We start from the raw sequence: 25140 nt of genomic DNA, 5'->3' as shown, positions 1-25140 counted from the left end.
CAGGAATTAGTATCGATCTCAACCGATATCGATACGAATTGACCGATCTGATACCGATTCCTCAAACCATGGATACAACTGATCCGTATCGTCTCTCCATGGGTTAAGGGACGGAGCGGGGTTTACGAGGGACGGAATTGTGCTCTTCTAGAATGTTTGCGTCAAGACTTTGGCTCGAATTTATTCGTGGAGTGGACCTTGGGTCTATGGTTATTTGGTTTCTCCGCCAGAAGCGAGTTGCCAAGAGTAAAATGGGCCCATCCCATGATCAAAGTTTATAATTTATACCAGTTGCAAACCGTTGATGGCCCGGTCCAGCCCATCTAGATTGAAGCAAAAGCAACAAATTTGAAAGTCAGAAAAACTTCTTCTTCCTTGCTAATAATAACTTTGAACATTTCCACCAATGGCGTTGGTTGAAAACTGAAACTTAGCCTGAAAACTGCAGTTGCACTGCGGGAAGACGAGGGGCGACGCGACGACAGACATACTCCTCGCTTTCTACCCTTCCCTTTTGGTTGGGGCTTGGGAGTTCCAATGGAGAACAACCGCATTGGCATCTTCGATAATCTAAAACGTCCTAAACCTTTGAAATCGTTCTTCCACAGTGGCAGGAAGTCGGAAGATGTGGTCGAACGCCCGAAATCTTTGAAATCCATCTTCCAGAGTGGCACGAAGTCGGAAGATGTGATCCAACGTCCGAAATCTTTGAAATCCATCTTCCAAACTGGCAGGAAGTCGGAAGATGTGGTCGACGTTTCTCCCAATCCCATCCCTCAGCTCTCTTCTATTGCCAATTCCGTCATTGCTCGTTGTTCCAGGTGAGTTCCATTCTTCTTCCTTTCCACTTCATCTCCACTTGTCCAATGCTGAAGTGAAACAGCCTTTACAGGAATTCTTTCCTCTTTCTTCTCTATGCTATGACATAGTTCGCGCTGTCCACGCATAATGAAATTATTTCATGGATGTGTTCGTTCATTTCTGTTGGTATTTCTTTGATATATTAATACTTGAAAGTGGGGGTAGGGCTCAACTCGAGATGCTTTCACACAAACGCAGACTACTCGGTCATTCTTAACCGGCTTGGATTAGCTTGGATGCATGACCTAGAGCCTGGGAACTGACTTCAATTGAAATACCGCCTCTACAATTGACAAATTTTTTGCTAGTTATAGGCACATTCGATCATTTAAATCAGAATCATCCAAAGGATGAACATAAGTTGGATTAATTCCTTTATTGAATCCCGTGGACTGCCCCTATTTAAGTGATGCCAGCTGAAATGCAGAATAATAGAAATTGATAAATTTTAAAAAGAATGAAGAAAGGGTTGACATTATAAATAAAACGCTTTTATAAAAGTTTCTGAATGGATCCTCTTATTTATCGTCATTTTTCATGAAATATAATGAACTAACTATTTGTGAAATATAACGAAGTAATTATGCATGAAATACATAATGAAGTAAAAGGAGAGAAGATCTGCACCAATTGAAGATTTTTTTCTCCTTTTATCTTGGCTCTGTTTGTTTCTGTGTAAAATGATCTGAAAATGGCAATTTTACCTTAAAATCTAATTTTCTAATTACTGTGTTTTTTCAATAAGTCGTTGCTTATCAAAAAAGAATTTCAAATGATTGGGAGACATTGGAAATTGAGAATAACATATGCCTTGGAGAAGCAGTAGTTAAGTTCTGGAGAACATATACCTCGAATTAGAAAAACACCATCTCCCAATAATTGAAAATAACATTTATGTGGATTCTGAGATAGCCTATGGAGTACAAGAAAATGCAGATGACAACTGAGCCAAAAGCAAGAAAGACTTCCTCCACCACTTACAGCCCTCAAGACAGAGGTACATTTAAGTGTGGACAAAGGGTCTTCACAGACTATTTCCACTGTGAGAGGTTATATAAAGCTCTGATTTGTCATCATAATACCCAGTGCACGAGGCTCCTGCTACTGCGGGTCTGGGGAGGGTCATAATGTACGCAGCCTTACCCTTGCTTTCGCAGAGAGACTATTTCCAGACTCGAACCCGTGACCACTTGGTCACAATGGAGCAACATTACCGTCTCACCAAGGCCCACCCTCATAAAGCTCTGATTTGTGATGGTCATATTTTAACATTGCTATTTTTTTGGTGTTGTAAGAATCGTTCACGGTAGTACTGTCTCATGAACGATTATAATAAATATTGTCATCTATCGCCCCCCCCCCCCCCCCCAAAAAAAAAAAAAAAAAAAAAAAAAAACAGAATCTTGTTTTTGTTGCAAGACAAACTACATTTCTTGAAGAATATTTTAGTTTCATACTTTTTTGTTATTGAAGCTTCATACATGCAATTGCAGGATTCTTTCAATTCCAACTGAAGAGTTGCAACGTTGTTTTGAGACTGAGCTACCTGAACACACTACACAATCTCCTACTTATGCTAGGAATTTGTTAGAGTTTTGCTCATACCAAACACTGGATGTGGTGACTCAGCGTCCAGATTATCTGAGGGATAAGGAGATTCGCCGATTGACATATGATATGATGCTTGCATGGGAAGATTCAGGGGTCAAGAGGGAGCCCACACAGAAGGTGAGACACCTTATTGTTGATATTTGTAAGAAAACCTGGAATTTTTTTTGCATTCTTCTGCAGGATGTCATTCTAGTAACATGTTTGGTTTGCACCTCACTACTGGTGCTTGGGTTATTGTAGTTAATTTTTTCTTTAATATGCTACGGTGTGACTGAAGTTGATGTGAGTCATATTGTTTTAGGCTTGATGGGGCTATGACATGTTTTTCTATTGCAGGAAAATGCCTCTTGCAATAATCAAGATGTCGAGGATGAGGATGGTTGGTCGTTATTTTATTCAAATTCCGAATGCATGGCTGTTCAGGTTGGTCTTGCCTCGTTAATTATCTTTGTTTGTCTTGAAAATGCAAAATCATTTTGCATTGATGTATTAAGGTGGAAAGTCATAGTGGTATGGTATGTTGTAACCCTAGAATGTTACTGGTTTCCCCAGTATCTTTCTCTATGATGTTGTGTTTATCAGGAATATGTTTTGTGAAGCATGCAAACCCCAATATCTGAAAGTGGGGACATGGCTCACCTTTTATGGATTGTTACACTGAAGATATACCTAAGTATCTTCAGTTTATACCTTTTCAAATCTCTGCTCACAGGCGAAAGAAGCCCCAACAATTGGATTGTTGGTGCTTGGATCACCAAAGAGTACGTTATGTACTTTTCCATTTTCCAATTTTATATCACATAGGTTAGGAGAGAAGTCAATGGTAAGTCAGTGCAACTGCCATACATACATATCTTTATGTGTATTATCATGAATGCTGGTAAATCAAGTCAAAAGAAGAAATATGAAGGAAATAAAGGACATAAAGTAACTATTAAGTGAGGCGGCATTGAAGCATGTGATAGAAAAAGGACCTCAATCAAGCAACTCATTTTATTTTCCTGATAGGCAACAGAAAAATATTTCTTTTTTAAGAAAAAGAAAAGAGAGAATATACATCCAAGAGAAAGAAGAAAGACAACAGACAGCAGTGCACCAAAATACCAACCCCTCAAAACAGGGTACGCTACAAGAATCCTCACACCACCATGCCAATATGCCAACAGCCCAGCGATAAAAAGATGGCTTGTGCACAAGAAACACATTACTTGTCAGCACTTCCTGGGCTTTGTGACTTCAATTCTTGTATCGTGTTGTAGACCCACCAGGGAACATTAAAAACCCAAACTCTCACTGACTCAAACACTCTAAAGACTGCATCCTTGGCCAGTTCCAATGAGCTTGGATCATCCCACTACTCCCTCCACTGAATTCTTCTGTGCTACTAGAAGGTCCCAAAGCATCCCTTTGTCTGAAACTCTCTCAAGAAGAAATCAATAGGCTTCTTGCCATCTGCTTGACCACCAACAATTGGAGAGACATACCTCCTCTTACTGGTGAGACAAGATGACCTGAGGTGTGGTTACTATTCATTGACATAGCTAGTATATGATAGAAGGCTTCTCCATAATAATAGATCTTTCAGACTGATTGTAGAGGCTACAACTATGTCCATATGCATCACTCATCAGATCATTGACAATTTGGGAATGAGGAAAATAGATCAGAGGGCATGTTAGTGTATAAGTAGGTATGGTAAAATACAGAAAAAGTTTGTGAATACTGGGTTGGTTAAGAGATTTTTCTTGGAATGTTTGAAAAGCCTGCCATATGGTATAATTTTTTCCCCAAAACTTCAGTATGTGCTCAAATTATTTGTGATTAATATGCAAATATACCAACTATGTGTTGACATGGGTGCATGCATGAGAACTATGAGGGGGAAGTCTGCTAAAAATCATGTATCTTAAGTTGCTTTTCAAAATACTAAATCACATTGTATGCCGTATACAATGGTGGAAAGCCATAATGGTATTGTATGATGTATTTCATACAGCCTAAAACTGTATTTCCTCAAGAATTTGATCCATCAACTCCAGTGCAAACTAATTGTCTAGTGGGTTATTGTTTAGACTGCTGGTATGTTTTCCTGTTCCTTATTATTTTATCCATCAGGTAGATGACAAGGAAACTGTTGGGCCAGAGGCTTTTGCACGAATTGCTCCTGGTTGTGCTTCTGTAGCAGATATCATTACTGTCCGCAATCTTTTTGATGCACTTACAAGCTCTTCAGGTGGCCAGCTGCATTTTATCATCTACGATAAATATCTTAAAAGCCTTAACAAGTATGCATCAGCTTCTTGACATTTTGCATTTGTACAATCCAGACTTTCTTTTTCCGTTAGCTTTTGCTGATTCTTGTAGAATTGGGGTGGAACTTGCTATAATTTTCCTGATTCTGTATTTCAATATTTTGGGGTATTTCTTATATTAATAGACACAACACGAGCTTATATTTAACATGTACAATATTTCAATTTTGGGCCTGATTTGGTCAGGTTTTAATTCAAAATCTTTTGGTTAAAAACCTGCAATCAATTGAAATATGGTAAGAACCAGGAAATTATTTATCAAAAAAAAAAAGAAAAAAAAAGAGGAAACTAGATGAAAAATTTTTAGTTTCATGATGAAACTTCAGGAATGTTTATTTTGTTCAAGAGTAAAGTATATTACTATTTGCATTCGTTGAGAAGGGCTTATGATGTTGTTGCTGCTATTATATTTTGGATTGCGATTGGTATTCTCTACTGCTTATTTTGTTCGTTGTTGTCGGGATTTATTCGACATGAAATTTTTTCTCTACTATTGCTACTGATGATTGGTGTGCTTGAGTGGGTATTGCTACCAAAATGAAGTTCTCTCTGTGCTCACTGATGTCTATGGACCGATATATAAGTTCAAGCTGGTTCTGCTATTAATATCTATTTTTGTTGTTCCAAGCTGGAGGCACACACACACACACACACGATAGGGGAAGTGTCCCTATTGTGAGTTGTGTTGAGTTGTAGAGTTACACACACACACACACTCCAGCATGAGGGGAGTGTTGAAGGTCACTCACGATAGGGAAAGTGTCCCTATTGTGAGTTGTGTTGAGTTGTAGAGTTCAAGTTTATGTCTATATTTCCCTTTAGTTATTTATTTTATAGTTATTTACTTTAAGTGTAATTGTGTAATTGGACCTTGACTCTTAATAGGTTTCCTACTGAGTCCATTATTGAAATACATTGTAAAGGGTAAGGTATGGTTAGGTATTACCAGCTGAGCCTATATAGGCTTGAAAGAGGACCCCGGAGTGACTCCAAGGGACCAGGTTCCAACTCTAACAGACTTCAGACGAAAGGGAGACAAGAAAGATATGGCAGACCTGGCAGTAGAGGTGTCCAGGCTGAGTCCTCCATCAGTTGTTGTGTTAAAAGCTTCCAGCTTCACCCAGCAGCAACTTCTATTGGGGGCTTTTGAGTCATCACTGTGATTTACACATGATATTCCCTGCTCTGGAACTCTCTATTTATTGTTGGATTCCAAAGCTAGTGAATCTAAGTTGCAAGGTCCTTGGTTGACTCTCAAGCCTAGTTGCTCTGATACCTAGTTTGATATGTTGCAGCAGTAATAGTAGCAAAGAAGAGAAAGGGAGAAAGGAGGAGGAAAAAGAAGAACATAGAAGGTTGCACAGAAAAGAGTTGGGAGAGGTTAGGTCGATACCTCTCCCCTATTCACTAACATGGAATAAAAAGATACGATTACATAAATGCCCCTTTACTACATGTAATACACTAAGTGCTTATTTCCCATTCTATTTACTATTCTACCCTCACAATATGCATTACTAACAGTATAAAGCCCCTTTCTGATCTTGAGGCCTTGCTGCTGTGGCTCTTCTTCTTTTTTTGTGTAATTCGATTTTTCTAGCATAATCTTTATGTTGCCTCTTTAAAAAGGAACAATTAGTTGGTACTGTTATCGCATCATAGACTTCCTGTATATGCATTTCAATTGTTGTATGTTTCTGTGTACAGAGTCATCAAAACTGCAAAAAGTGCACCTGGAATGCCTTTGGCTTCTAACCTTAAGCTTGCTGAGGGAGAGATAATCTTAGACGTGGATGGCACTGTTCCCACTCAACCAGTTCTGCAACACATTGGAACCTCTGCATGGCCAGGTGAGGCATCTTTCGTCCAGTTATATTTTTCTTTTTGTTTCCTTATGATTCCTCTGGCCAAACTGTTTTCCTCTACGTGATCAGTCTAGGTTTAGATCAATGTCTGAAGGCAACTTTGTAGTTCTAACTCTAATGAGAGATTGATGCATTGAAGCTGTTGGCCTCACCTCTGACTTGTGGATAATACAACATGATGTGGTTTGATTTAATCCATTTGGATGTTAAAGTTGTCTTGTTTTAACCTAACTTAGTAAAATAATTGGATTTGGCCGAAGGACAAGTTTTATGGGCTTCACTGTGTCTCCTGCATTCTGATGGATTAGCCAATGCAATGCGAATTTGGCTAAGGCTTGAGTTAATTTCATTGACATGATAATGTTGTACTATTGGAGTCACACCATTGTTTCGACTTGAAGGATTTCTTAATTTTGGTTGAATTACTTACTTTTGGCAGGTCGCTTGACACTTACCAATTATGCTTTATACTTTGAGTCGCTGGGAGTTGGTTTATATGACAAAGCTGTCAAATATGATCTGGCTACAGACTTGAAGCAGGTTTTAAAGGCCGAATTGACTGGCCCACTGGGTGCCCGTCTGTTTGATAAGGCCCTGATGTACAAATCAACATCCGTGTAAGTTTCTACTGTACACAATTATTGAGCAAATATCTGAGTATAGACTTCGAGATCCACCCTCTCTAACTTATGCTACTCTACAGAGCGGAGCCCATATTTTTTGAGTTCCCTGAATTCAAAGGCAACTCACGCCGGGACTACTGGTTAGAAATTAGTCTTGAGATTCTGCATGCTCACAAGTTTATTAGGAAATATAACCTCAAAGAGACTCAGCTGACCGAAGCACTTGCAAAGTCCACTCTAGGCATCTTCCGGTACCGTGCCTTAAGAGATGCTTTCCATATCTTTCCATCTCTTTACAAGACTTTACTTGCTTACAACTTAGCTGAAAAGCTTCCCGGGGGAGATAAGATATTGGAAATTCTATCAAGTCAATTGGAGCAATTCAATGCTAGGATGCTCCAACATGATGACACCATGATATCGCTAAATGATGCCAAATGGAAGTCTTCATTGTCCCCAACATCATTATTTGCACTAGTGAGACTTGGGTTGTTACCAAAAGGGGCATATTCTGATGGAGATGCAGCATTCGTGGTACGAGATGTGTCTGCTGGTGAGATCAATCCTTTAGAATTGGCTGTGAAGAAATTGAAACATGACACAGGGAGAGCTGAGGCAGCACAAGCGACTGTGGATCAAGTGAAAGTGGAGGGGATTGATACAAATGTAGCTGTGATGAAGGTAAACTTGATAGCTCTCCTACATCCTACCCAGTGGATTTAGATTTGTGCTGTTCACCAAAACTAATTTTCAGTAGGATTGGCTAAAGCTTTTGGAATTATAGTTTAATTGCATTTTTTATGTGGTTTGAAATAGTTTGATAACAATCACTATCTAAATTACAAGAAATATATATTTTCCATGAAATTACAAGAAATGTAAGTGTTCCATGAAATTACTAGAAATATAAGTGTCCCATTGTATTTACTGAAGGGAGAATCAGATGACAGTATGTCATTTAGTAAGTTCTATCCTCCTGCAATCCATCCAAGAATTTTGTTCCTTCTCTTTTGTTAGTTGATGAAAAAATGTTATTGTATTATGCATGCAAGAGTTTGACAATTCTTTAGTGGGGAAAGCAATCTTTTACCGGAAAAAAAAATCCTTCGATGGACCTTCCATTAGGTGGAAGTGATGAGTTTTCATTGCAATGGATTCCTTGAACACTAAAACCTCAGGTTACAGGCTAGAATCTACATCTCAATATAATGTTGGAAAATGCCTATAATTTTCTTGAATCAAGATCATCATCTTGTTTGGTTGCCTCTCGGATCAGCCATAGCTTCTGAGTATGCTAATTGAATCATCCTAAGTGTCTGACCAGTGAACTGTTCTACAGTTCTAAGGGCAGTGCGAAACATAGCTAAGATTGGATGGTTTGCATCATCCAATTGGTGTAACCTTATGTCAGTTCATGACATAGCTATAGATCATGTTGTCTAAATTGGCACTCAGCATAGATTTAATTGAAACATTGCTAATAGCATACTGTATACCGTTTTATAAATGGCATAAGATTCTGACCAGGACTGGATTCTCGTTGGTAACATAGATATGAGGACTTGTTTTTAAATTTTTGCTTATGTTTAATGGTAAGGCATGTTATAATCATAAAGCATGCCTTTTGGATTTTTCTTCATATCAAAAGGTGATATTTCTTTCTCCTTGTTCCCATTTGATGGTAGGAATTACTCTTCCCTCTGGTTGAATCGGGCAAGCTGCTCCAATTTTTGGCCTCTTGGGATGAACCTTTTAAATCTACAATGTTTCTGATGCTGATTTGTTACACAATTATCTGGTACGAGTATATATCTTTCTGGGAGGCTGGTTGTCATTTTTCTCTGGCAATGCATGTCTAGTGTTTCTTGCAGAAACTTTGAATGTAAATTCATTTATCGTCATATTTGGATTGTTCTGCTTTGATGGTTATGTCTTATGTGAAAGCATCTATTTGAACCATCCGAACTACTGTCGTCCTATGTAAGAAAGGACTCTCCATCTTTCATTCTACTGCTTCATATGCTACCTTAATTCATGTATTTTATCTTTAATTTCTACTCAGTTGCCCTGTTTTAGTATTTTTTGACGTGATCAGACTCATTTTTTTCTTTTTGGATTAATAAAAAATTCATTACCAAAGGAAAGAGAAGGGGGGGAGGGGGAGAGCAAACATTACAAAAAAAAAAAAAAAAAAATTACAAGACACTGCCTTTACAGAGGGGGAGGCATGGACCTGAAAAAGAGAAGGGGAAGAACCCAAAGAAACCACAACTCGACATACAAACCCATCTTCAGAGAGCGGACGAACTACAAATTGAAGAAAGCCACAAAAAATGTATGAATGCCCACCAAATCACAAGTTGTCACGGCAAAGGAAATGACCGCAGATATCCAAACTTAGGAATAACTTCTCATTGCTGGCAAGGAATAGTCAGGAGGGACCTCTTCTTGGGATAAAAGGGAGCTTATGTCATTCCGGAGGTAAACACAAAGGGAGGGGTGATGGACGACAGAGGGCTGGAGTTGGTGAGGAGTTGAATAGAGGGAAGGGGAAGGTCCTGGAAGGAAATGGGGGAGATGGGGAAAGGGAGAGGGAGAGGGCCTGTCCGTAGATAGAGAAGGGTCAAAGGCCTCAGAGGAGACAGGTGGAGGAGGAGGGAGAGGAACCACCCCCACAGCCGAACCCAGCCCCAAAGCTGAAAGAGGATCGAGCAGAGGCAGGGCTGGGAGGGTGGACTGACGAGACAAAAGAGCAGCCAAAGGAGGGGCAGGCAAAGACGATGGGTTAGGGCTAGTTTGGGTCGAGTGGGACGGCAGGGGCTCCAACCTCGCAAGTGATGGGAGGGGAGGGGGTATGGTAACATTTGGTTAGGATTGTGGGCCAGAGGGCTGGCAGTGGTCGAGAGTTGGATGGGCCACAGGGAGGTGGGCCTGATGGGCTAGGACGAGGTCCGGATGGACTCATGGCATCGATTAGAAGAGCCAATAGGCTGGGCCAAGGGGATGGGTCCTAACGAAGGTTTGGACTGTTCAATCTATTCAATTGGTGAAGGGAAAAATAGGAAGGATCAAGGCCATGGCTGGGCCCCATATTTGAGGGGTACGAAGGGGTAGGAAGAAGTGGGTGGAGTCGATATTTTCGGATTTAGTGATAAGATGAGCAGAGGAAAAGGAAGGCAAAGCCAACCTGGGCAAGGGAGTAGAGGCAGGGCAAGCTGTCATCGAGCAAACTACTGAGCCAATTGGTTGATGGAGATTGGTCTACGGACAAGGAGGAGGAAGGGGATGACTAGCAGGGAGGGTCAGGGCCATAAAGGAGAGGACAAGACAAACTGCGATAGAATCAGATGGGGGCAGGGTTGAAGGGAGAAACCATTGGTCCTTGACGGACTATGGACAGCGGTAGGGAGGGGGTTAACGGACTGTGGCCACACGGTGTCTGAGGGCTGTGATGGCAGTGCTTCCTTTGGCGGTGTCTACAATGACCTTGGGAAGGGGAGCGATGGCCAGGAAACAGGGGAGAACTAGGGTTAGAGAGGGAAGGGAGCGAAGGGGGGGGGTACATGGTGGCTAAGTGATTACTAGGGCCAGAAGTGGTTGAAACGAAGCATTGAGGAGTTGTAGTTGAGAGAGGAGTTTCGGTTGTGACTATGCAATCATCGGAGGCATGAGGTGTATCAACTAAATTGGGGGGGGGGGGGGGGAGCAACAATCGATCAATGGTAACTTCATGGGGAGCAATAGTGGTAAATTCAGAGGACAGAGGGAGGTCAGGAGGCATAGGGGAGCACTTACTGGAATTGTGCCAAAAACCTTGCAGATCAGGCGTTGGGGAGGGAGCCACTCAAGGGAGATAGGTTGGTTGAATGTAAATCGTTCAATATCAGCTACAAAGATGTACGAAGGAGGGCTTTCATAAGCCTAAATCTCTACACAGATTCTTGCATTGGCTAATTGATCCATTTTTTTCTGTTCTTCCATTAGAATAAAGGGGTTGCCCAAAACTGAGAGGCATGAGGTGTATCAACTAAATTGGGGGGGGGGGGAGCAACAATCGATCAATGGTAACTTCATGGGGAGCAATAGTGGTAAATTCAGAGGACAGAGGGAGGTCAGGAGGCATAGGGGAGCACTTACTGGAATTGTGCCAAAAACCTTGCAGACCAGGCGTTGGGGAGGGAGCCACTCAAGGGAGATAGGTTGGTTGAATGTAAATCGTTCAATATCAGCTACAAAGATGTACGAAGGAGGGCTTTCATAAGCCTAAATCTCTACACAGATTCTTGCATTGGCTAATTGATCCATTTTTTTCTGTTCTTCCATTAGAATAAAGGGGTTGCCCAAAACTGAGCCAACAATACTGAGACCATGTTCACACCAGAAGTGGAGAGGAAGAACTGGAAGGGAGATCCAGAGAGGGATGCTTTTGAGGTCAACCCAATGCAGCTGTAGATACCCGTCCCATTGCAGGAGGAAGATTGGTTTCAGCCCACATGCCATGGTTCTCCCTCCAGGGCGCAAATCTTGTCATTCCCATAAAATTTGAATATGAAGAACCCATATCCATCAAGTGTCAATAACCTCTTGAATTCTCCATTGTTTGGTCAGAGAAAGCTTTACTATGTTGAATGGTGGGCAGCTACCTACAAAGTGGCCAACCAATGAGTTTTTCCATTTAGAAGCCTCATGGACAAGAAGACCAGCAGGGCAGAGAGCTGTCTTAGAGGACCCAACAATGGTGGGTGGGACAAAATTGAGAGAGACCCTCTCTAGAATGTAAAGGGGCCTTGCTAAAGAGGGAACTCCAAGTCACCCCCCCCGCCCCCCCTGAGGTGGGAGGTTCAAGGAGAGAAAAGGGGAGGGGGGGCCTTGGTGGTGACAGCTCCACACCAGGAGCGCTTGCCATGGTGGCAGGCACCCACGGAAGGGGACTCTCACTGTGGGGAACTCTCACTCAGGGTTTTTTCTCGTCACACCTTTTCACTCCATGTTGGGATTTTGTACTTTACCCGACTCACTTAAGTCTCCTTTCTTCCTGAAATCTGTTTCCAACTATATCTTCAGCTCTCTATGATGCAGATTTATCACCAAACTAGGCTTCTTTTATTAGGAATAAGTCTAGGGTTGGGTTATATACATGTTGGGCCTTTGATCCCATGGATTTTCATTGTAATAGACTACTTCTATGGGCCTAAAATATGGGTAATTAGGTTGCATACGGGATTAGATAGTTTAGTCCTATACTTAATTTTATGTTCATGTTTTTAAATTGAACTGGTCCAAATCTGGTTTGAACCAATGGTTCAATTTAAGTGATTTTATTAGTTTTCTTTTAAGTATTTAAGTGGGGTTGGATTAGGACTCTATTTTGAGTCTATTTCAGTTTCCTAGTCAATTTAAGTTACCTAATAGGTTAAGGATTGGGTTAGGCCTTTCTTTTTTAGTGTAGGAGTCTAATTTTGAGTCTTTTATATAAGGTTGTAAGGGGTCAGAGCATTGAATACGAATCTGATTAATAAAAACTCTTGCTTGCTGCCATTGCTGCTGCTGCCTTGCTTTGTTGAGTGTTGCTTTGTGAATAATATCAAGGTGAAGGGACTGGTGGATCTCCAGTTGACTCCTTGCGTCTTGTAGACCGGGAGGATCTGTTATAAGGGATTGGTGGATCTCCAATCGACTCCTTGCATCTTGTAGATCGGGAGGACCTATTTTTCTATCTTCAAGCTGCTGCCATTGAAGACCTGCAACTACAAGTAAGTAGTTTATTGTTTTTGCAATCACTCTTCTTCTCCTAATCCTCTAAACCCACCCCCATCGATCTCCATTGCTAATACACAATCCTTACTACCTTCCTCATCCACCATTAATACCATAGATCCATTAGAACCCTAAAACCTGCAACTATTCTTCTTCCCTTTTAGAAGGTCACATGCAAGATGATTTTCGTGAGAATTCTGTCCAGCCAAATCTAACCGTTAGAATCATCTCAAGTTTTGACCTAATGTTCTTGAACCTAATTCATGAACTCGATTTCAGTTTGGTGCAATTCTGACATGCAGATCTGTTCCTGCTGTGAATTTCCAGTTCTGCCCTTATTGTTATATTGTTCTTCTGAGGTCACAATTAATATACCTATTCTGCTGATCTGTTATTGCTGATTCTTATAGACTGTTGAATTCCGTGAATCTGGCTTGTCAATGAGACAGAGGCCATACCTTTATTTATAACTTCAGAATATTACAAATATGGAATGATTGACTCAATCCTTATCTAGCTACACATTTAACATGTGCATAATGAACCTAGACACTATAGGTACAAGGACAATATTACCCTTGGGACATAATTACCCTTGAACCCATATTACAACACTCCCACTCAAGTTGGTGCATACATGTCAAGCATGCCCAACTTGCTTATTATAAGATAAAACAACTTGCTGCTAAGTCCCTTGGTAAGAATATCAGCCAACTGCTCGTCAGATTTGATGAATGGAACACAAATCACTCCTTGTTCCAATTTTTCTTTGATAAAATGTCGGTCTATCTCAACATGTTTGGTATGGTCATGTTGGACCAGGTTGTGAGCAATGCTAATCGTTGACTTGCTGTCACAATAGAGTCGCATAGGGAGGTCAGCCCCTAGACCCAAATCTTGAAGAAGACCCTTGAGCAAGCCTATGCGATTCTTTCTGCTGAAGACAGTCGGCGTACAACCATGGTTACTCTGGCTACTCAGGAACGATCGGCCCTTGTGTCTGGTTGTCAAACCTCTTCCCGAGGGAACTCTTCTCGACCTATTACTGGTGATCGGACATCTGGTGATTGCCCTCCTATTAAATGCGATCACTGTGGAAAGGGATGGCACACCAAGGACCGATGTTGGAAGCTTCATGGTCGCCTTGCGGATACTCGAGGGTGTGGGAAAGGTGGCTCCAATTGGCCTACTCGTGCTAACCAGGCCTCTACAGGAGAACAACCCGAGCAATCTCTTTCGCAAGTTGTGACTGAACTGCAAAATCTCCGGGATATGATGACTCGATTGGACACGTCTTCTTCGGCATCTGGGTCTCCTTCCTTGGCTGCTTCAGTTGTTTCTCTGCCTTCCAAGTCCACTCCCACTTCTACTCTAGGTATTCGGTTTGATGGGAATTGCACCTCGGTCATACCCGATTCTTGGGTTATTGATTCAGGGGCAACCGACTATATGATAGGTTCATCCTCTCTTTTTTCTACACATTTTCCTTTGTCTGGCCATAACAAGGTTCAGGTGGTTGACGGGTCTCTTTCTCCTATTTTGGGAAACTTTCATCTGTCTTACATGTTCCTAAGTTTTCTACTAATTTGTTGTCCATTAGTAGCTTAACAATGGATTTGAACCGCAAAGTAACCTTTTTTTCCCAAACATTGTTTATTCCAGGACTTGGAGACGGATCGTACGATTGCATGTGGTAAGGTGGTTGGTGGTCTGTACGTGCTTGAAGGTTCGCCGGCAGCCTTGACATCTCAGTCTCCGTCTTCATCTACCAGTTCTGTGTTACTTGAATTGAATAATTGGCATCGTCATTTGGGCCATCCCCCGATGGATGTTTATTAGTTCTTTTTCCTAGTTTAATAAAGAGTTGTAATTTGAACACTTTTTCATGTGATGCTTGCATTTTGGCAAAACAAACTCGTAGTGTTTATCCAATTTCTGATATTAGGAGCTTGTCTTAGTTTGATTCATTATGATGCATGGGGCCCTGCCCGATGTGTTTCTACCTCTGGGTTTCGGTGGTTTGTCACCTTCATTGACTGCTACAGCCGCACTATATGGGTTTATTTAATGCATAGTAAGAGTGATGTATTTATCTGTTTTACCTTGTTTCATAAAATGGTCCAAACCTAGTTTGATGCCAAGGTGAAGGTCTTACGGTCTGATAATGGCAAGGAGTATATGGATGGTGCCTTTCGCTCCTATCTGGATTCCCATGGAATTATTCATCAGACCTCGTGTGTAGATACTCTAGCCCAGAATGGTGTTGCAGAGAGAAAGAATCGGCACTTATTTGAGGTGGCTCGCTCCCTAATGTTTGCTATGGCTGTACCTTCTAGATTTTGGAGTGATGCAGTTCTTACAACCACCTATTTGATAAATCGGCTTCCTACCCAAGTCTTAGGAAGTCACTGCCTTTGGATCTTTTGTTAGGATCCTCCACATTTGTTGTGCCACCCAAGGTGTTTGGTTGTGCGACGTTTGCTAGAAATCACCATGTTCATGGGAAGTTCGATCCCAAGGGTCTCCGAAGTGTCTTTCTTGGTGGAAGTCTGGCGGAAGAGTGGTGGTGGCAGCAAAAGGCTGGTGGTGGTTAGGTTGGAACACAATCACGAGAGAAAGAAAAAAAATTCATTGCCCATATTCCCGGAGTTTTGGCTCTGATACCATGTTGAATTCCGTGAATCTGGCTTGTCAATGAGACAGAGGCTATACCTTTATTTATAACTTCAGAATATTACAAATATGGAATGATTGACTCAATCCTTATCTAGCTACACATTTAATATGTGCATAATGAACCTAAACACTATAGGTACAAGGACAATATTACCCTTAGGACATAATTACCCTTGAACCGATATTACAACATAGACTAAATTTATATTCGATTACTGAACATAACCCTAATCTCTGATTTCTGAATTTCCTGTTTAAATTACTGTTTTGCCCTTTTCCTAGTTGTACTAGGATTCCCCCATATTAGCTGATCTAACCATTGGATCGTTTTCAGCTTTTCAGCAATTGTTCCAGTCCCCATATGGTAAACTCATGGAATTTGGGATCATTCTAACCATCTGATTTTCTGTTATCAAGATTTTCCTTAATCTGAATTATCCTTTGATGAAAAGACCCTGGTTTGGTTTCTAGTTTGATTATTCGAATCTAGGACTACATTACTCTAGGTTAACAAAGACAAGACTCTTGCTCATTTTTCTATACATCTCCGTCCATTCTCCAACAAATTGATAATGTAACTTCTTGTCATTATAAGTAATGTGTCTCTGTTCTCTTTATTTCTTATCTTAGTCGTGCTTTATTTCTTTCTCCTAGTCTCTCATCTGAGCTTCATGGTTCAAAGTGTTGGTGTCTTTTAACCATCAATGACTTAGGAGTTGGGATGTATATTTTCTTGCATTGCTTTTTTGCAGAATAAGGGATGAAATAAAAAAAAAAAAAATGTACTGGGAGAAATATATACTGCTTCCTGCAGTATCTTTCACACTATTAAGAAGATCATAAACTACTTTCCTATTCGAGAATGAAAGAAATGAACAATAGGAAAACAAAAGATACAAACAAATGGTATAATGTTTGAGTATGATAGTTATTACTTTGCATCCATTCATGCTTTTGTCTCACATTTGGTTTCCTTAGGGTTAGGGAGTTGGGGATGAGGAGGTTTACCTTTTAGGTAGTTCCCCTTGTCATGATTTAACATTATCACCTATGAACTTTTATTATTGGTTTAATTTTTTATTGCTTTTTATATTCTTTTGCTTTATCTGGATCTTTTTGGGCCATATTCATATGAACAGAAAACAATGCAATTGATTAGATTGCTATGCCAATCATTTTGTTTCCAATATGTAAGAACACATAGGTCAGAATCTATCAGGGTGGATCACGATCAACCCCTCTTTTTTTGCTACATTTACTAGCACGTATGGTTGATTGTCATTATTGTCTATGAGATATCCTCATGATTATGTTTTCCTTCTTCCCATATGAATTGGATTCCTACAACTTCTGTGAGGTGTTATTAAACAGACAGTAGGGGAAAAACTGAGTCATTTTTAACTGTCTTATAGGGGTTGGTTCAAGTATGTCTTGCCTTGTACTTCTGTATTCCTGGCAGCACACATGCTCTGGCAGAAGCATCACAATAAAGGAAAGCCATTGGAAGCTGTCAGAGTAACACCTCCTCCCAGTCGTAATGCAGTTGAACTACTGCTGACATTACAGGAATTCATTTCTCAGGTTGAAGCACTAGTTCAAGATGTAAACATCACTCTTCTGAAGCTAAGGGCAATCTTTTTTTCTGCTCTACCTCAGGTTTGCATTCCACCCAGCATGTGTTCTTTTAAAAGAAAAACTGGAATAAACAGATATCTCATGCTTACATACCCTCTTCACATACTCATTTTCTGTTCCCTCTTTGAGAGATTGTTCCCTATGTGCAAAAGTAGCCACTCTCTTTATATTTTTGTGCTGTCTTTTTGTATATGGATGAAGACTTTTGGTGGACATCACCACACAGATCTTCTAGGCTAATGTCAGGGTTTTTGACAGACAAAGGTCTCTGACCAACATTTTTCCTTTACATTACATATGACAATATGACTACAGGGATAGAAAGTGCAAAATCTTGTCAGATGATGGTGTATGGCATGAGCAAGTAAATGATCCTTTGCCATCCTGATTCCACTTTTTGTTTTGTCTTTGTTTCTATGTCAAGGAAAATTCTGGTTGAGGAAAATGTTCTTCTAAATGATATTACCTGCATTAGTTTTAGATAATATCGAGGGTTTTGGGCCTTTATTTTGCAGCCATCTTCTGTTCATGGTTCCGACACTCAGGGAGATGTGCATTGGGGCGCATTTAATCTAATGGTCGTGTGAGGCATTATTGGAATTATGGAGGAGTGTGGAAGAGATTCTGACAAGAGAAGCTCAAAGACCCTTTATATATATATATATATATATTCCAGTATGATTTTTTGTGGTTGTTCATATCTTGTGGCAAAATGCCATAGGCTTAAGTTCTTCTTTGAGGAAGAGTTGCCTCATCCCCTTTGGTCATATGACTTTGCATCATTTGCCATCATGAAAAGTGCTGCGTGTTGGATTGGTCAAGCCTTGCATGCATTTGGAGTATAGGCATTGCCCTTTTTGATAGGTCAGGGCACCTATGGAATGATGTATGAGTTAGAACTCTAGGTTGGATCGATTCTAGGTAATAGAGAGTTGACTTGCAACAAGAAGAAGAAGAAGAAGAAGAAGAAGAAGAAGAAGAAGAAGAGGGATTGAGAGAATCGTGAGTTAGAGAGAAAACCCTCTCCTAACTCCTATATTCACTTCACTAATAACTTTTAGGAAATTACATAGAACTCCCTAAGGAGGTAAAACATAAAAAGAGAATAAAAAGGAAAATTACAACTCTATGGCTTATAATAAAGACAGAGACAAATATACCCCTAATACATAAACTCTAATACTCCCCCTCAAGCTGGAGAATAAATGTCATACATTCCGAACTTGCGTAGAGAACACTGAACTGGTTAGGGAAAAGGCCCTTAGTGAAAATGTCTGCCAATTGATCACCGGTCTGCACAAACGGAGTACAAATGCAACCTGAATCCAGCTTCTCTTTGATGAAGTGCCTATCAACTTCAATATGCTTTGTTCGATTATGGTGGACAGGGTTATGAGCAGTACTTATAACAGCCTTGTTATCACAGTAAAACCGCATAGGTCCCTCACACTCAAACCCCAATTCTTGAACCAATCACCTCAGCCATATAAGTTCGCACACCCCATGAGCCATGGCTCTAAATTCAGCCTCTGCACTGGATCTAGCTACAACTGGCCGTTTCTTACTCCTCCATGTAACAAGGTTACCATCCACAAGGACAGTAACCGGAAGTAGATCGTCTATAAAAAATGGAACCAGCCCAATCTGCATCAGTGTAGCACTCTATCCTCAAATGACCATGTCTAGCATATAGAAGACTTTTCTTGGAGAGGATTTTAAGTACCTGATGATGCGATAGACAACATCAAGGTGTCCACTTTTGGGAGCATGCATGAACTGACTCACCACTCCTACTGCATAACTGATGTCGGCCGACTCAAGGAGAGGTAGATCAATTTCTCAACCAGCCTCTGGTATTTCCCTGCATCAACAAGAGGAGAACCACAGTCTTCACTAAGCTTGTGATTTTGTTCAATTGGGGAGTTGGGTGGCTTACATCCTAACATTCCTGTCTCTTTCAATAGGTCCAGAACAAACTTCCGCTGGCAAATATTGATGCCCTTCTTTGATCTTGATACTGCAATCCCCAAGAAATATTTCAAAAGTCCAAGATCCTTAATTTCAAACTGCTTGGCCAGGTAAGATTTTAACCTCTTCATCTCATCTTCATCATTCCCAGTCACAACAATATCATCAACATAAACAATAAGAGCAGTAACTGTACCATTGCCTCTCCGGATAAACAGGGTGTAGTCAGCCTGACTCTGGGAATATCCATTCCTTAGAATGGCCTGTCGAAACCTCTCAAACCAAGCTTTGGGAGATTGTTTGAGACCATAAAGTGCCTTCTTGAGGAGACACACTTTCCCTTCTGCTCAAGGAGACTTTAAACTAGGTGGAGGTTGCATATATACCTCCTCTTTTATATCACCATGAAGAAAAGCATTCTTCACATCTAACTGATATAGTGGCCATTCTTTGTTGGCTGCCACTGATAGGAGTCTCTGATTGAATTGTGCTTGGCCACAGGAGCAAAGGTCTCTTGGTAATCAATACCATAAACTTGACTGTACCCCTTGGCTACCAACCGAGCCGTGTATCTGTCCACTGTACCATCTGATCGGTACTTGATTGTATAGACCTACCTGCATCCAACTGGAACTCTCCCCCTGGGAAGGTCAACAAGAGTCCATGTACCATTCTTCTCAAGGGCTATCATTTCCTCTGACATGGCCTTCTTCCATTTCGGGTCTGATATAGCCTCAGTAAAGTTCTTGGGAATAGTGGCAGATGAGAGAGCAGTGATAAAGGCAAGACCTGTAGGGGAGATAGCATCATAGGAAACAAACTGGGCAATAGGATTAGTGCAAGCTCTTTTGCCCTTTCTAGTAGCAATTGGGAGATCTAAATCAGAAGGAAGATCACCTGACTGAGGAGGATGGAGCTCAGGATGTGGCTCCAAAGAGGGCTCTTGGCAGGTCTTCTTTCCTGTACTCTTTAAGCTTGCACCTTTTTTGTACTGAATGTGGTAATCCTTCTCCTTACCACTTGTAATCACAGCCCCTTGATCACCCATATCAATAACAGCCCCTTCTTTAGGTTTCCCAATATCAAATAGAAATGGGGAAGTAGGCAAAGTGAGAGGAAAGGGATATCAACATCCTCTTCATTCCTTCTATTCTCCCCCTAAAGAGGATGCTGATGAGAAGGAGTGAAGAAGGGTATAGACTCAAAGAAAGTGACATCTTTGGAGAGAAAGTGCCTTCGGGAAGCGGGATGATAGCACTTATACCCCTTGGTAGAAGATGAATAACCAAGGAAGAGGCACTTGAGGGCCTTGGGATCAAGCTTAGTCCTAGCCGATTTATTGACATGGGCATAGCAAACACACCCAAATACCTCGGGAGGAAGAGGAAAGGCCGAAGTCTGAGGAAGCAGAGTTCCTAGGGGGGATTCGAAGCCAAGAAGAGGAGTTGGCATCCTATTGATGAGAAAGGCAGCAACAAGGAGTGCATCAGCCCAAAAAGTCTTGAGATCATGCATGCTAAAAAGAAGACTTCTAATGACCTCCAACAGATGGCGGTTTTTTCTTTCAGCCATGCCATTCTGTTGAGGTGTATCAACACATGCAATCTAGTGAATAATACCATGATCAATAAAAAATTGTTGAAGCCCCCCATACATGTACTCCCTCCCTTTATCTGAGCGGACTATCTGGATGCGGGTACCAAATCGAGTAAAAATTAACTGATAGAAATTCTTGAAAGCATCATAAACATCACTTTTTTGTTTCATTAAAAAGGTCAAAGTGGTCCTGGAGTAGTCATCAACAAATGAAACTAAATAACGGTATATAGACAAAGAAGTAGTGGGAGCAGGTCTCCAAACATCAGAATGCACAATATGAAAAGGAAAAATGAATCTATTACCATGATAGGGGAAAGATTAAAAAAAATACATGATTCACACTGAAAAACATGAGAAGAAGAAAAGGAAGTAAACAAGTGAGGCAACTGTTTCCTCATAACAACAAAAGATGGGTGGCCTAAACATTGATGCCAAAGCATCACAAAATCCATAGTACTTTATCAGCCTGGCCACAAATATAGGATCGGCAGCTGCAAAACAGTGGTGGGGCTCCATGGTGTAGTCCTTTCTCCTCACGCCCCCGCCAATAACCCTCTTCGTCACCAAATCCTGAAAGAGACAATGAGAAGGAAAGAAAGCTGACACAACAATTCAAGGATTTGGTTAAATGACCGACGATAACAAAGTTAGTGGCAAAATTGGGAACACGAAGTACGTAATCAAGAGAAAGAGAAGAAGTGACTCGAACATTGCCCTTACCAGAGATAGAGGAAAGAGATCCATCAGCAACTCTAACCTTATCTTTACCGGAGCAAATAGAATAAGAGTCATAACACCGAGACATACCGCCATATGATCCGTGGCACCAGAGTCCACAACCCAAGTGGGAGCAAGCTGGAGGGGTGAGATTTGGAGGCCTCGTAAGGCCGAGGCTGGTCTGGCGCCAGAGCAAGAGAAAGTCGACCAAGTCGGGACATCATCCGACGTAGTGCTGCAATATCTTCTCTGGAGAGAGAATCGTGGATCAGCCGTGGTCCAGGTGACTCAGATCGCTATCACAAAATGGGCTCGAGCTCCCACGGTTTTACCGCCTCGGGTACCAGATGATCCACCATGCCCACTAGAAGGCTGCCCATGAAGGGTCCAACTGTCCTTAGTGTGCCCCAACTTTCCACAATGGTCACATTTAAATCGGTCTCGACCTCTCCCCCCTCTTTGGTTGCGGTGGGAATTGGAAACGAGAACAGATCTCTCCAGTGATGGGGCAGTGTCAATGGATCCTCTTCTAGTCTCCTTACTTTGCAAGTAGCTACACACTTCATCCAGTGATGGGAGAGGAGACCTCCCCAACATCTATGCACGAAGAGGCTCATACTGCAGGGTTAAGGCCACCAAGTAAAATAAGGATCCGTTCCTTTTCTTCTTTCCTTTGAACCTTGGCCTCATCCTCGAATTGGACAGATTGGAGATTACCGTAGTGATCATATTCCTCCCACAAGCTAATAATAGTGTTGTAATAGTCAGATATGCTCTGATCACCCTGTTTCATATGGATGATTTTTTGGAGGATTTGAGTTATTCTCCAACTTTGGCTGAATCACCAACTCTATCATAAACTACGGAAGTATTGTCCCAAATATCCTTCGCAGTTTCCATAGAAATAGTGTTGTTAATGTTCTCATGGAGCGACTCTACCGAGAACTATGGTGTATTTTACTATTCTATTATTCTTATAAATAAGAAGGTGCTTGGGATGAATTAATCATCCAATCATAGAGTTCTAATTCAGATCCATTTAACACCTACCAATCTCAGGTTTCATGGAGAATATCAGCCAGGTCATAACAGTGGAGTTCTTAGTCTCCCACTTTAGATAGTCTAGCTCAATAGAAGCAGGCGCCTTGATGGAGCTTGTAATATACCCCAACTTTCCCCTACTGCGCAGGGACAACTTCACTAATCGAGACCAATCCAAGTAGTTGGTACTGTCGAGTTTCACAATAGAAAGTTGGGCATTGGGGTTATCAAAGACAGCCATGGTGGGAAGAGTTCCACTTGAGCTGCCACTAGTAGCTCCCACAGGCCACTAACTTCAGAGTCATTTCCAATCATGGTGGAAAAAATATGCCAAAAAACAAAACTCAATATAGTCTTGCACAAATGGGGAGCAACCTCAACCCAACCACCACATGAATCAAATCAGCAGGCTACAGGGAAGCCGAGAGCATACTTTGATGAAAAAAAGGGAACTAATCACTTCCAACAACCAACACACAGCAGTTCAGGGCCATAGCAATGCATATATCTGTCACGTAAGGTAGCTAACAGGAGCTCAAAGAATCAAAGGGACCTCTGGTTTCATTCCACAATAACCAAGACATACATAACCCTTTCATTTGCATGCACTAAGAGACATCCAAGCCAGTCAGCTAGCAAGAAATAGCAACCGAAGGGCAAAAAACATAGCAGGCGATACCTATTCAGCAGCCAAAAAAGGAGTACCACTCTCCAGCCTTCACTCTTCTTGAACCGAGTCCTTAGGGCTTCATAAAGGCACCTCTAGGTGACTCAAAGGAGCCTAGCTTCAAGGCCAAACAATCTGCCAAGGGGCAGAATAAATAGATGTGAGGAATAGACCTCCAAAGAATGTTGGGAATGTATGATTTACATAACACAGCCTCTAGTGGAACCCTTTATCCTCTTAGGGTTCCAAGAGAGGCGAAAGAAGAGCCAACTAGGCTGAGTCGACTCTCAAAACAGAGGACTGTGCTCTGATACCAAGTTAGAACTCTAGGTTGGATCCATTCTAGGTAATGGAGAGGTGACTTGCAGCAAGAAGAAGAAGAAGAAGAGAGGAAGAAGGGAGATTGAGAGAATCGTGAGTTAGAGAGAAAACCCTCTCCTAACTGCTATATTCACTTCACTAATAACTCTTAGGAAATTACATAGAACTCCCTAAGGAGGTCAAAGATAAAAAGAATAAAAAGGGAAATTACAACTCTATGGCTTATAATAAAGACAGAGACAAATATACCCCTAATACATAAACTCTAATGGTATGGCAGAAGATGCCAACATCGCGTGCTACCAATATTCTTGTCTATGTTGCTAGCACTTCTTATGTATTAGTGGTGGCACATGGCTCGAACAAGGGAACCATTAATGTAATACTGATTTAAGAAGTTAAAACAGTATCAAACCAGGATAGAAACAGACAGATACACAAGTAGTTTGTGAAAAGAATATCATAGAACAAAATCCAGCCGTAAGATGGACCTGATATTCATGTCGAGTTCTCCTAGTAATGAATGAAACAGCTACTGAAAGTTTCAGCAAGATCCAATGGTTAGATCGGAATATAAGAAGGAATCCAAGTTAGATTAGGATAGGGATATAATGGACAATTCACAATTCAGAATATGAATCAGACATCAGAATTATAATCATAGTTCGAGAACTCGCGAGATCTCGCCGAGTCTCTCGGTTTTTGGAAAAGCCGAGACGATACTGCCTGCGAGTCTCAAAAGTGCAATATCTCGGCGAGATCTTGGCCCGAGATCTCGGATCTCGGTTTTGACCCATTTTTTTAACCCACCTGCCACTTAAATACCTCACCTAACTCGACAGAACTCGACATATCTCGGATCTCTGGTTGACCCAAAGTTGAGGCTTCGAGTTGGGAAAAAAAAAATGCACCAACTCGGCGAGATCTCACCGGTGAGATCTCGACTCGTCTCGGTTTTTCCAAGAGCCGAGTTGGAACCGAGACCCGAGTTTTAGTACCTTGATTATAATTATCTAAACAGAACCGATGTTAGGATATCGATTTGAAACAAATCAGATTAGAAATAACAAGATATCGAGTTCAGCCTCTAAAGGAATATCCAGTCCTACTTGAAATAGGACTTCATTAATGACTTTGTCAAAATCTGAATGAGAACAGGGATTGACAAAGAAAAATCTTAATTTCAGTAATCTGTAATCAAACTTGAAATCAGCCTCATAAAACCTTTCCAAATCAAACACTCCTAATATGAGTTGGATTGTTGGATTTAACCAACAGTATCAAAATCAATGATAGATTTTGAAAGCAGATAATTTTAATTGATGAATGCGGAAAACAGGATGTGAATTAGATTATGAACTCACCTCCAAATCAGCACTCCAATGGTGTTTTGAATGAAGAATCACAGACATCAAAAGGGAAGCATTGCAAAGAACAAAAAGCAATACAGTACCTTAAGAAGAACTAGAGAGAGAGCAATGCAACCA

At 41.1% G+C, this 25140-nt stretch overlaps 1 protein-coding gene across 1 annotated transcript in view; it reads left to right on the top strand.

Moving 5' to 3' along the window:
* The first annotated feature begins 522 nt into the window (after nucleotides 1-522).
* The window catches only part of LOC122652256, a 29043-nt gene continuing 4425 nt past the window's right edge, over nucleotides 523-25140 (top strand). Inside the window, exons 1-9 of the mRNA XM_043845948.1 lie at nucleotides 523-821; nucleotides 2355-2589; nucleotides 2809-2895; nucleotides 4588-4757; nucleotides 6492-6634; nucleotides 7089-7266; nucleotides 7353-7953; nucleotides 8958-9070; nucleotides 17118-17361. Coding sequence (XP_043701883.1) covers nucleotides 538-821; nucleotides 2355-2589; nucleotides 2809-2895; nucleotides 4588-4757; nucleotides 6492-6634; nucleotides 7089-7266; nucleotides 7353-7953; nucleotides 8958-9070; nucleotides 17118-17361 — 2055 coding nt within the window. The 5' untranslated portion in view covers nucleotides 523-537. The remainder of the gene's footprint in view (nucleotides 822-2354; nucleotides 2590-2808; nucleotides 2896-4587; nucleotides 4758-6491; nucleotides 6635-7088; nucleotides 7267-7352; nucleotides 7954-8957; nucleotides 9071-17117; nucleotides 17362-25140) is intronic.

Source organism: Telopea speciosissima, chromosome 2, assembly GCF_018873765.1.
Source record: "Telopea speciosissima isolate NSW1024214 ecotype Mountain lineage chromosome 2, Tspe_v1, whole genome shotgun sequence".
Lineage (NCBI taxonomy): Eukaryota > Viridiplantae > Streptophyta > Magnoliopsida > Proteales > Proteaceae > Telopea > Telopea speciosissima.
Note: the sequence above shows the minus strand (reverse complement) of the source record. Positions and strands in the feature narration are given on the sequence as shown.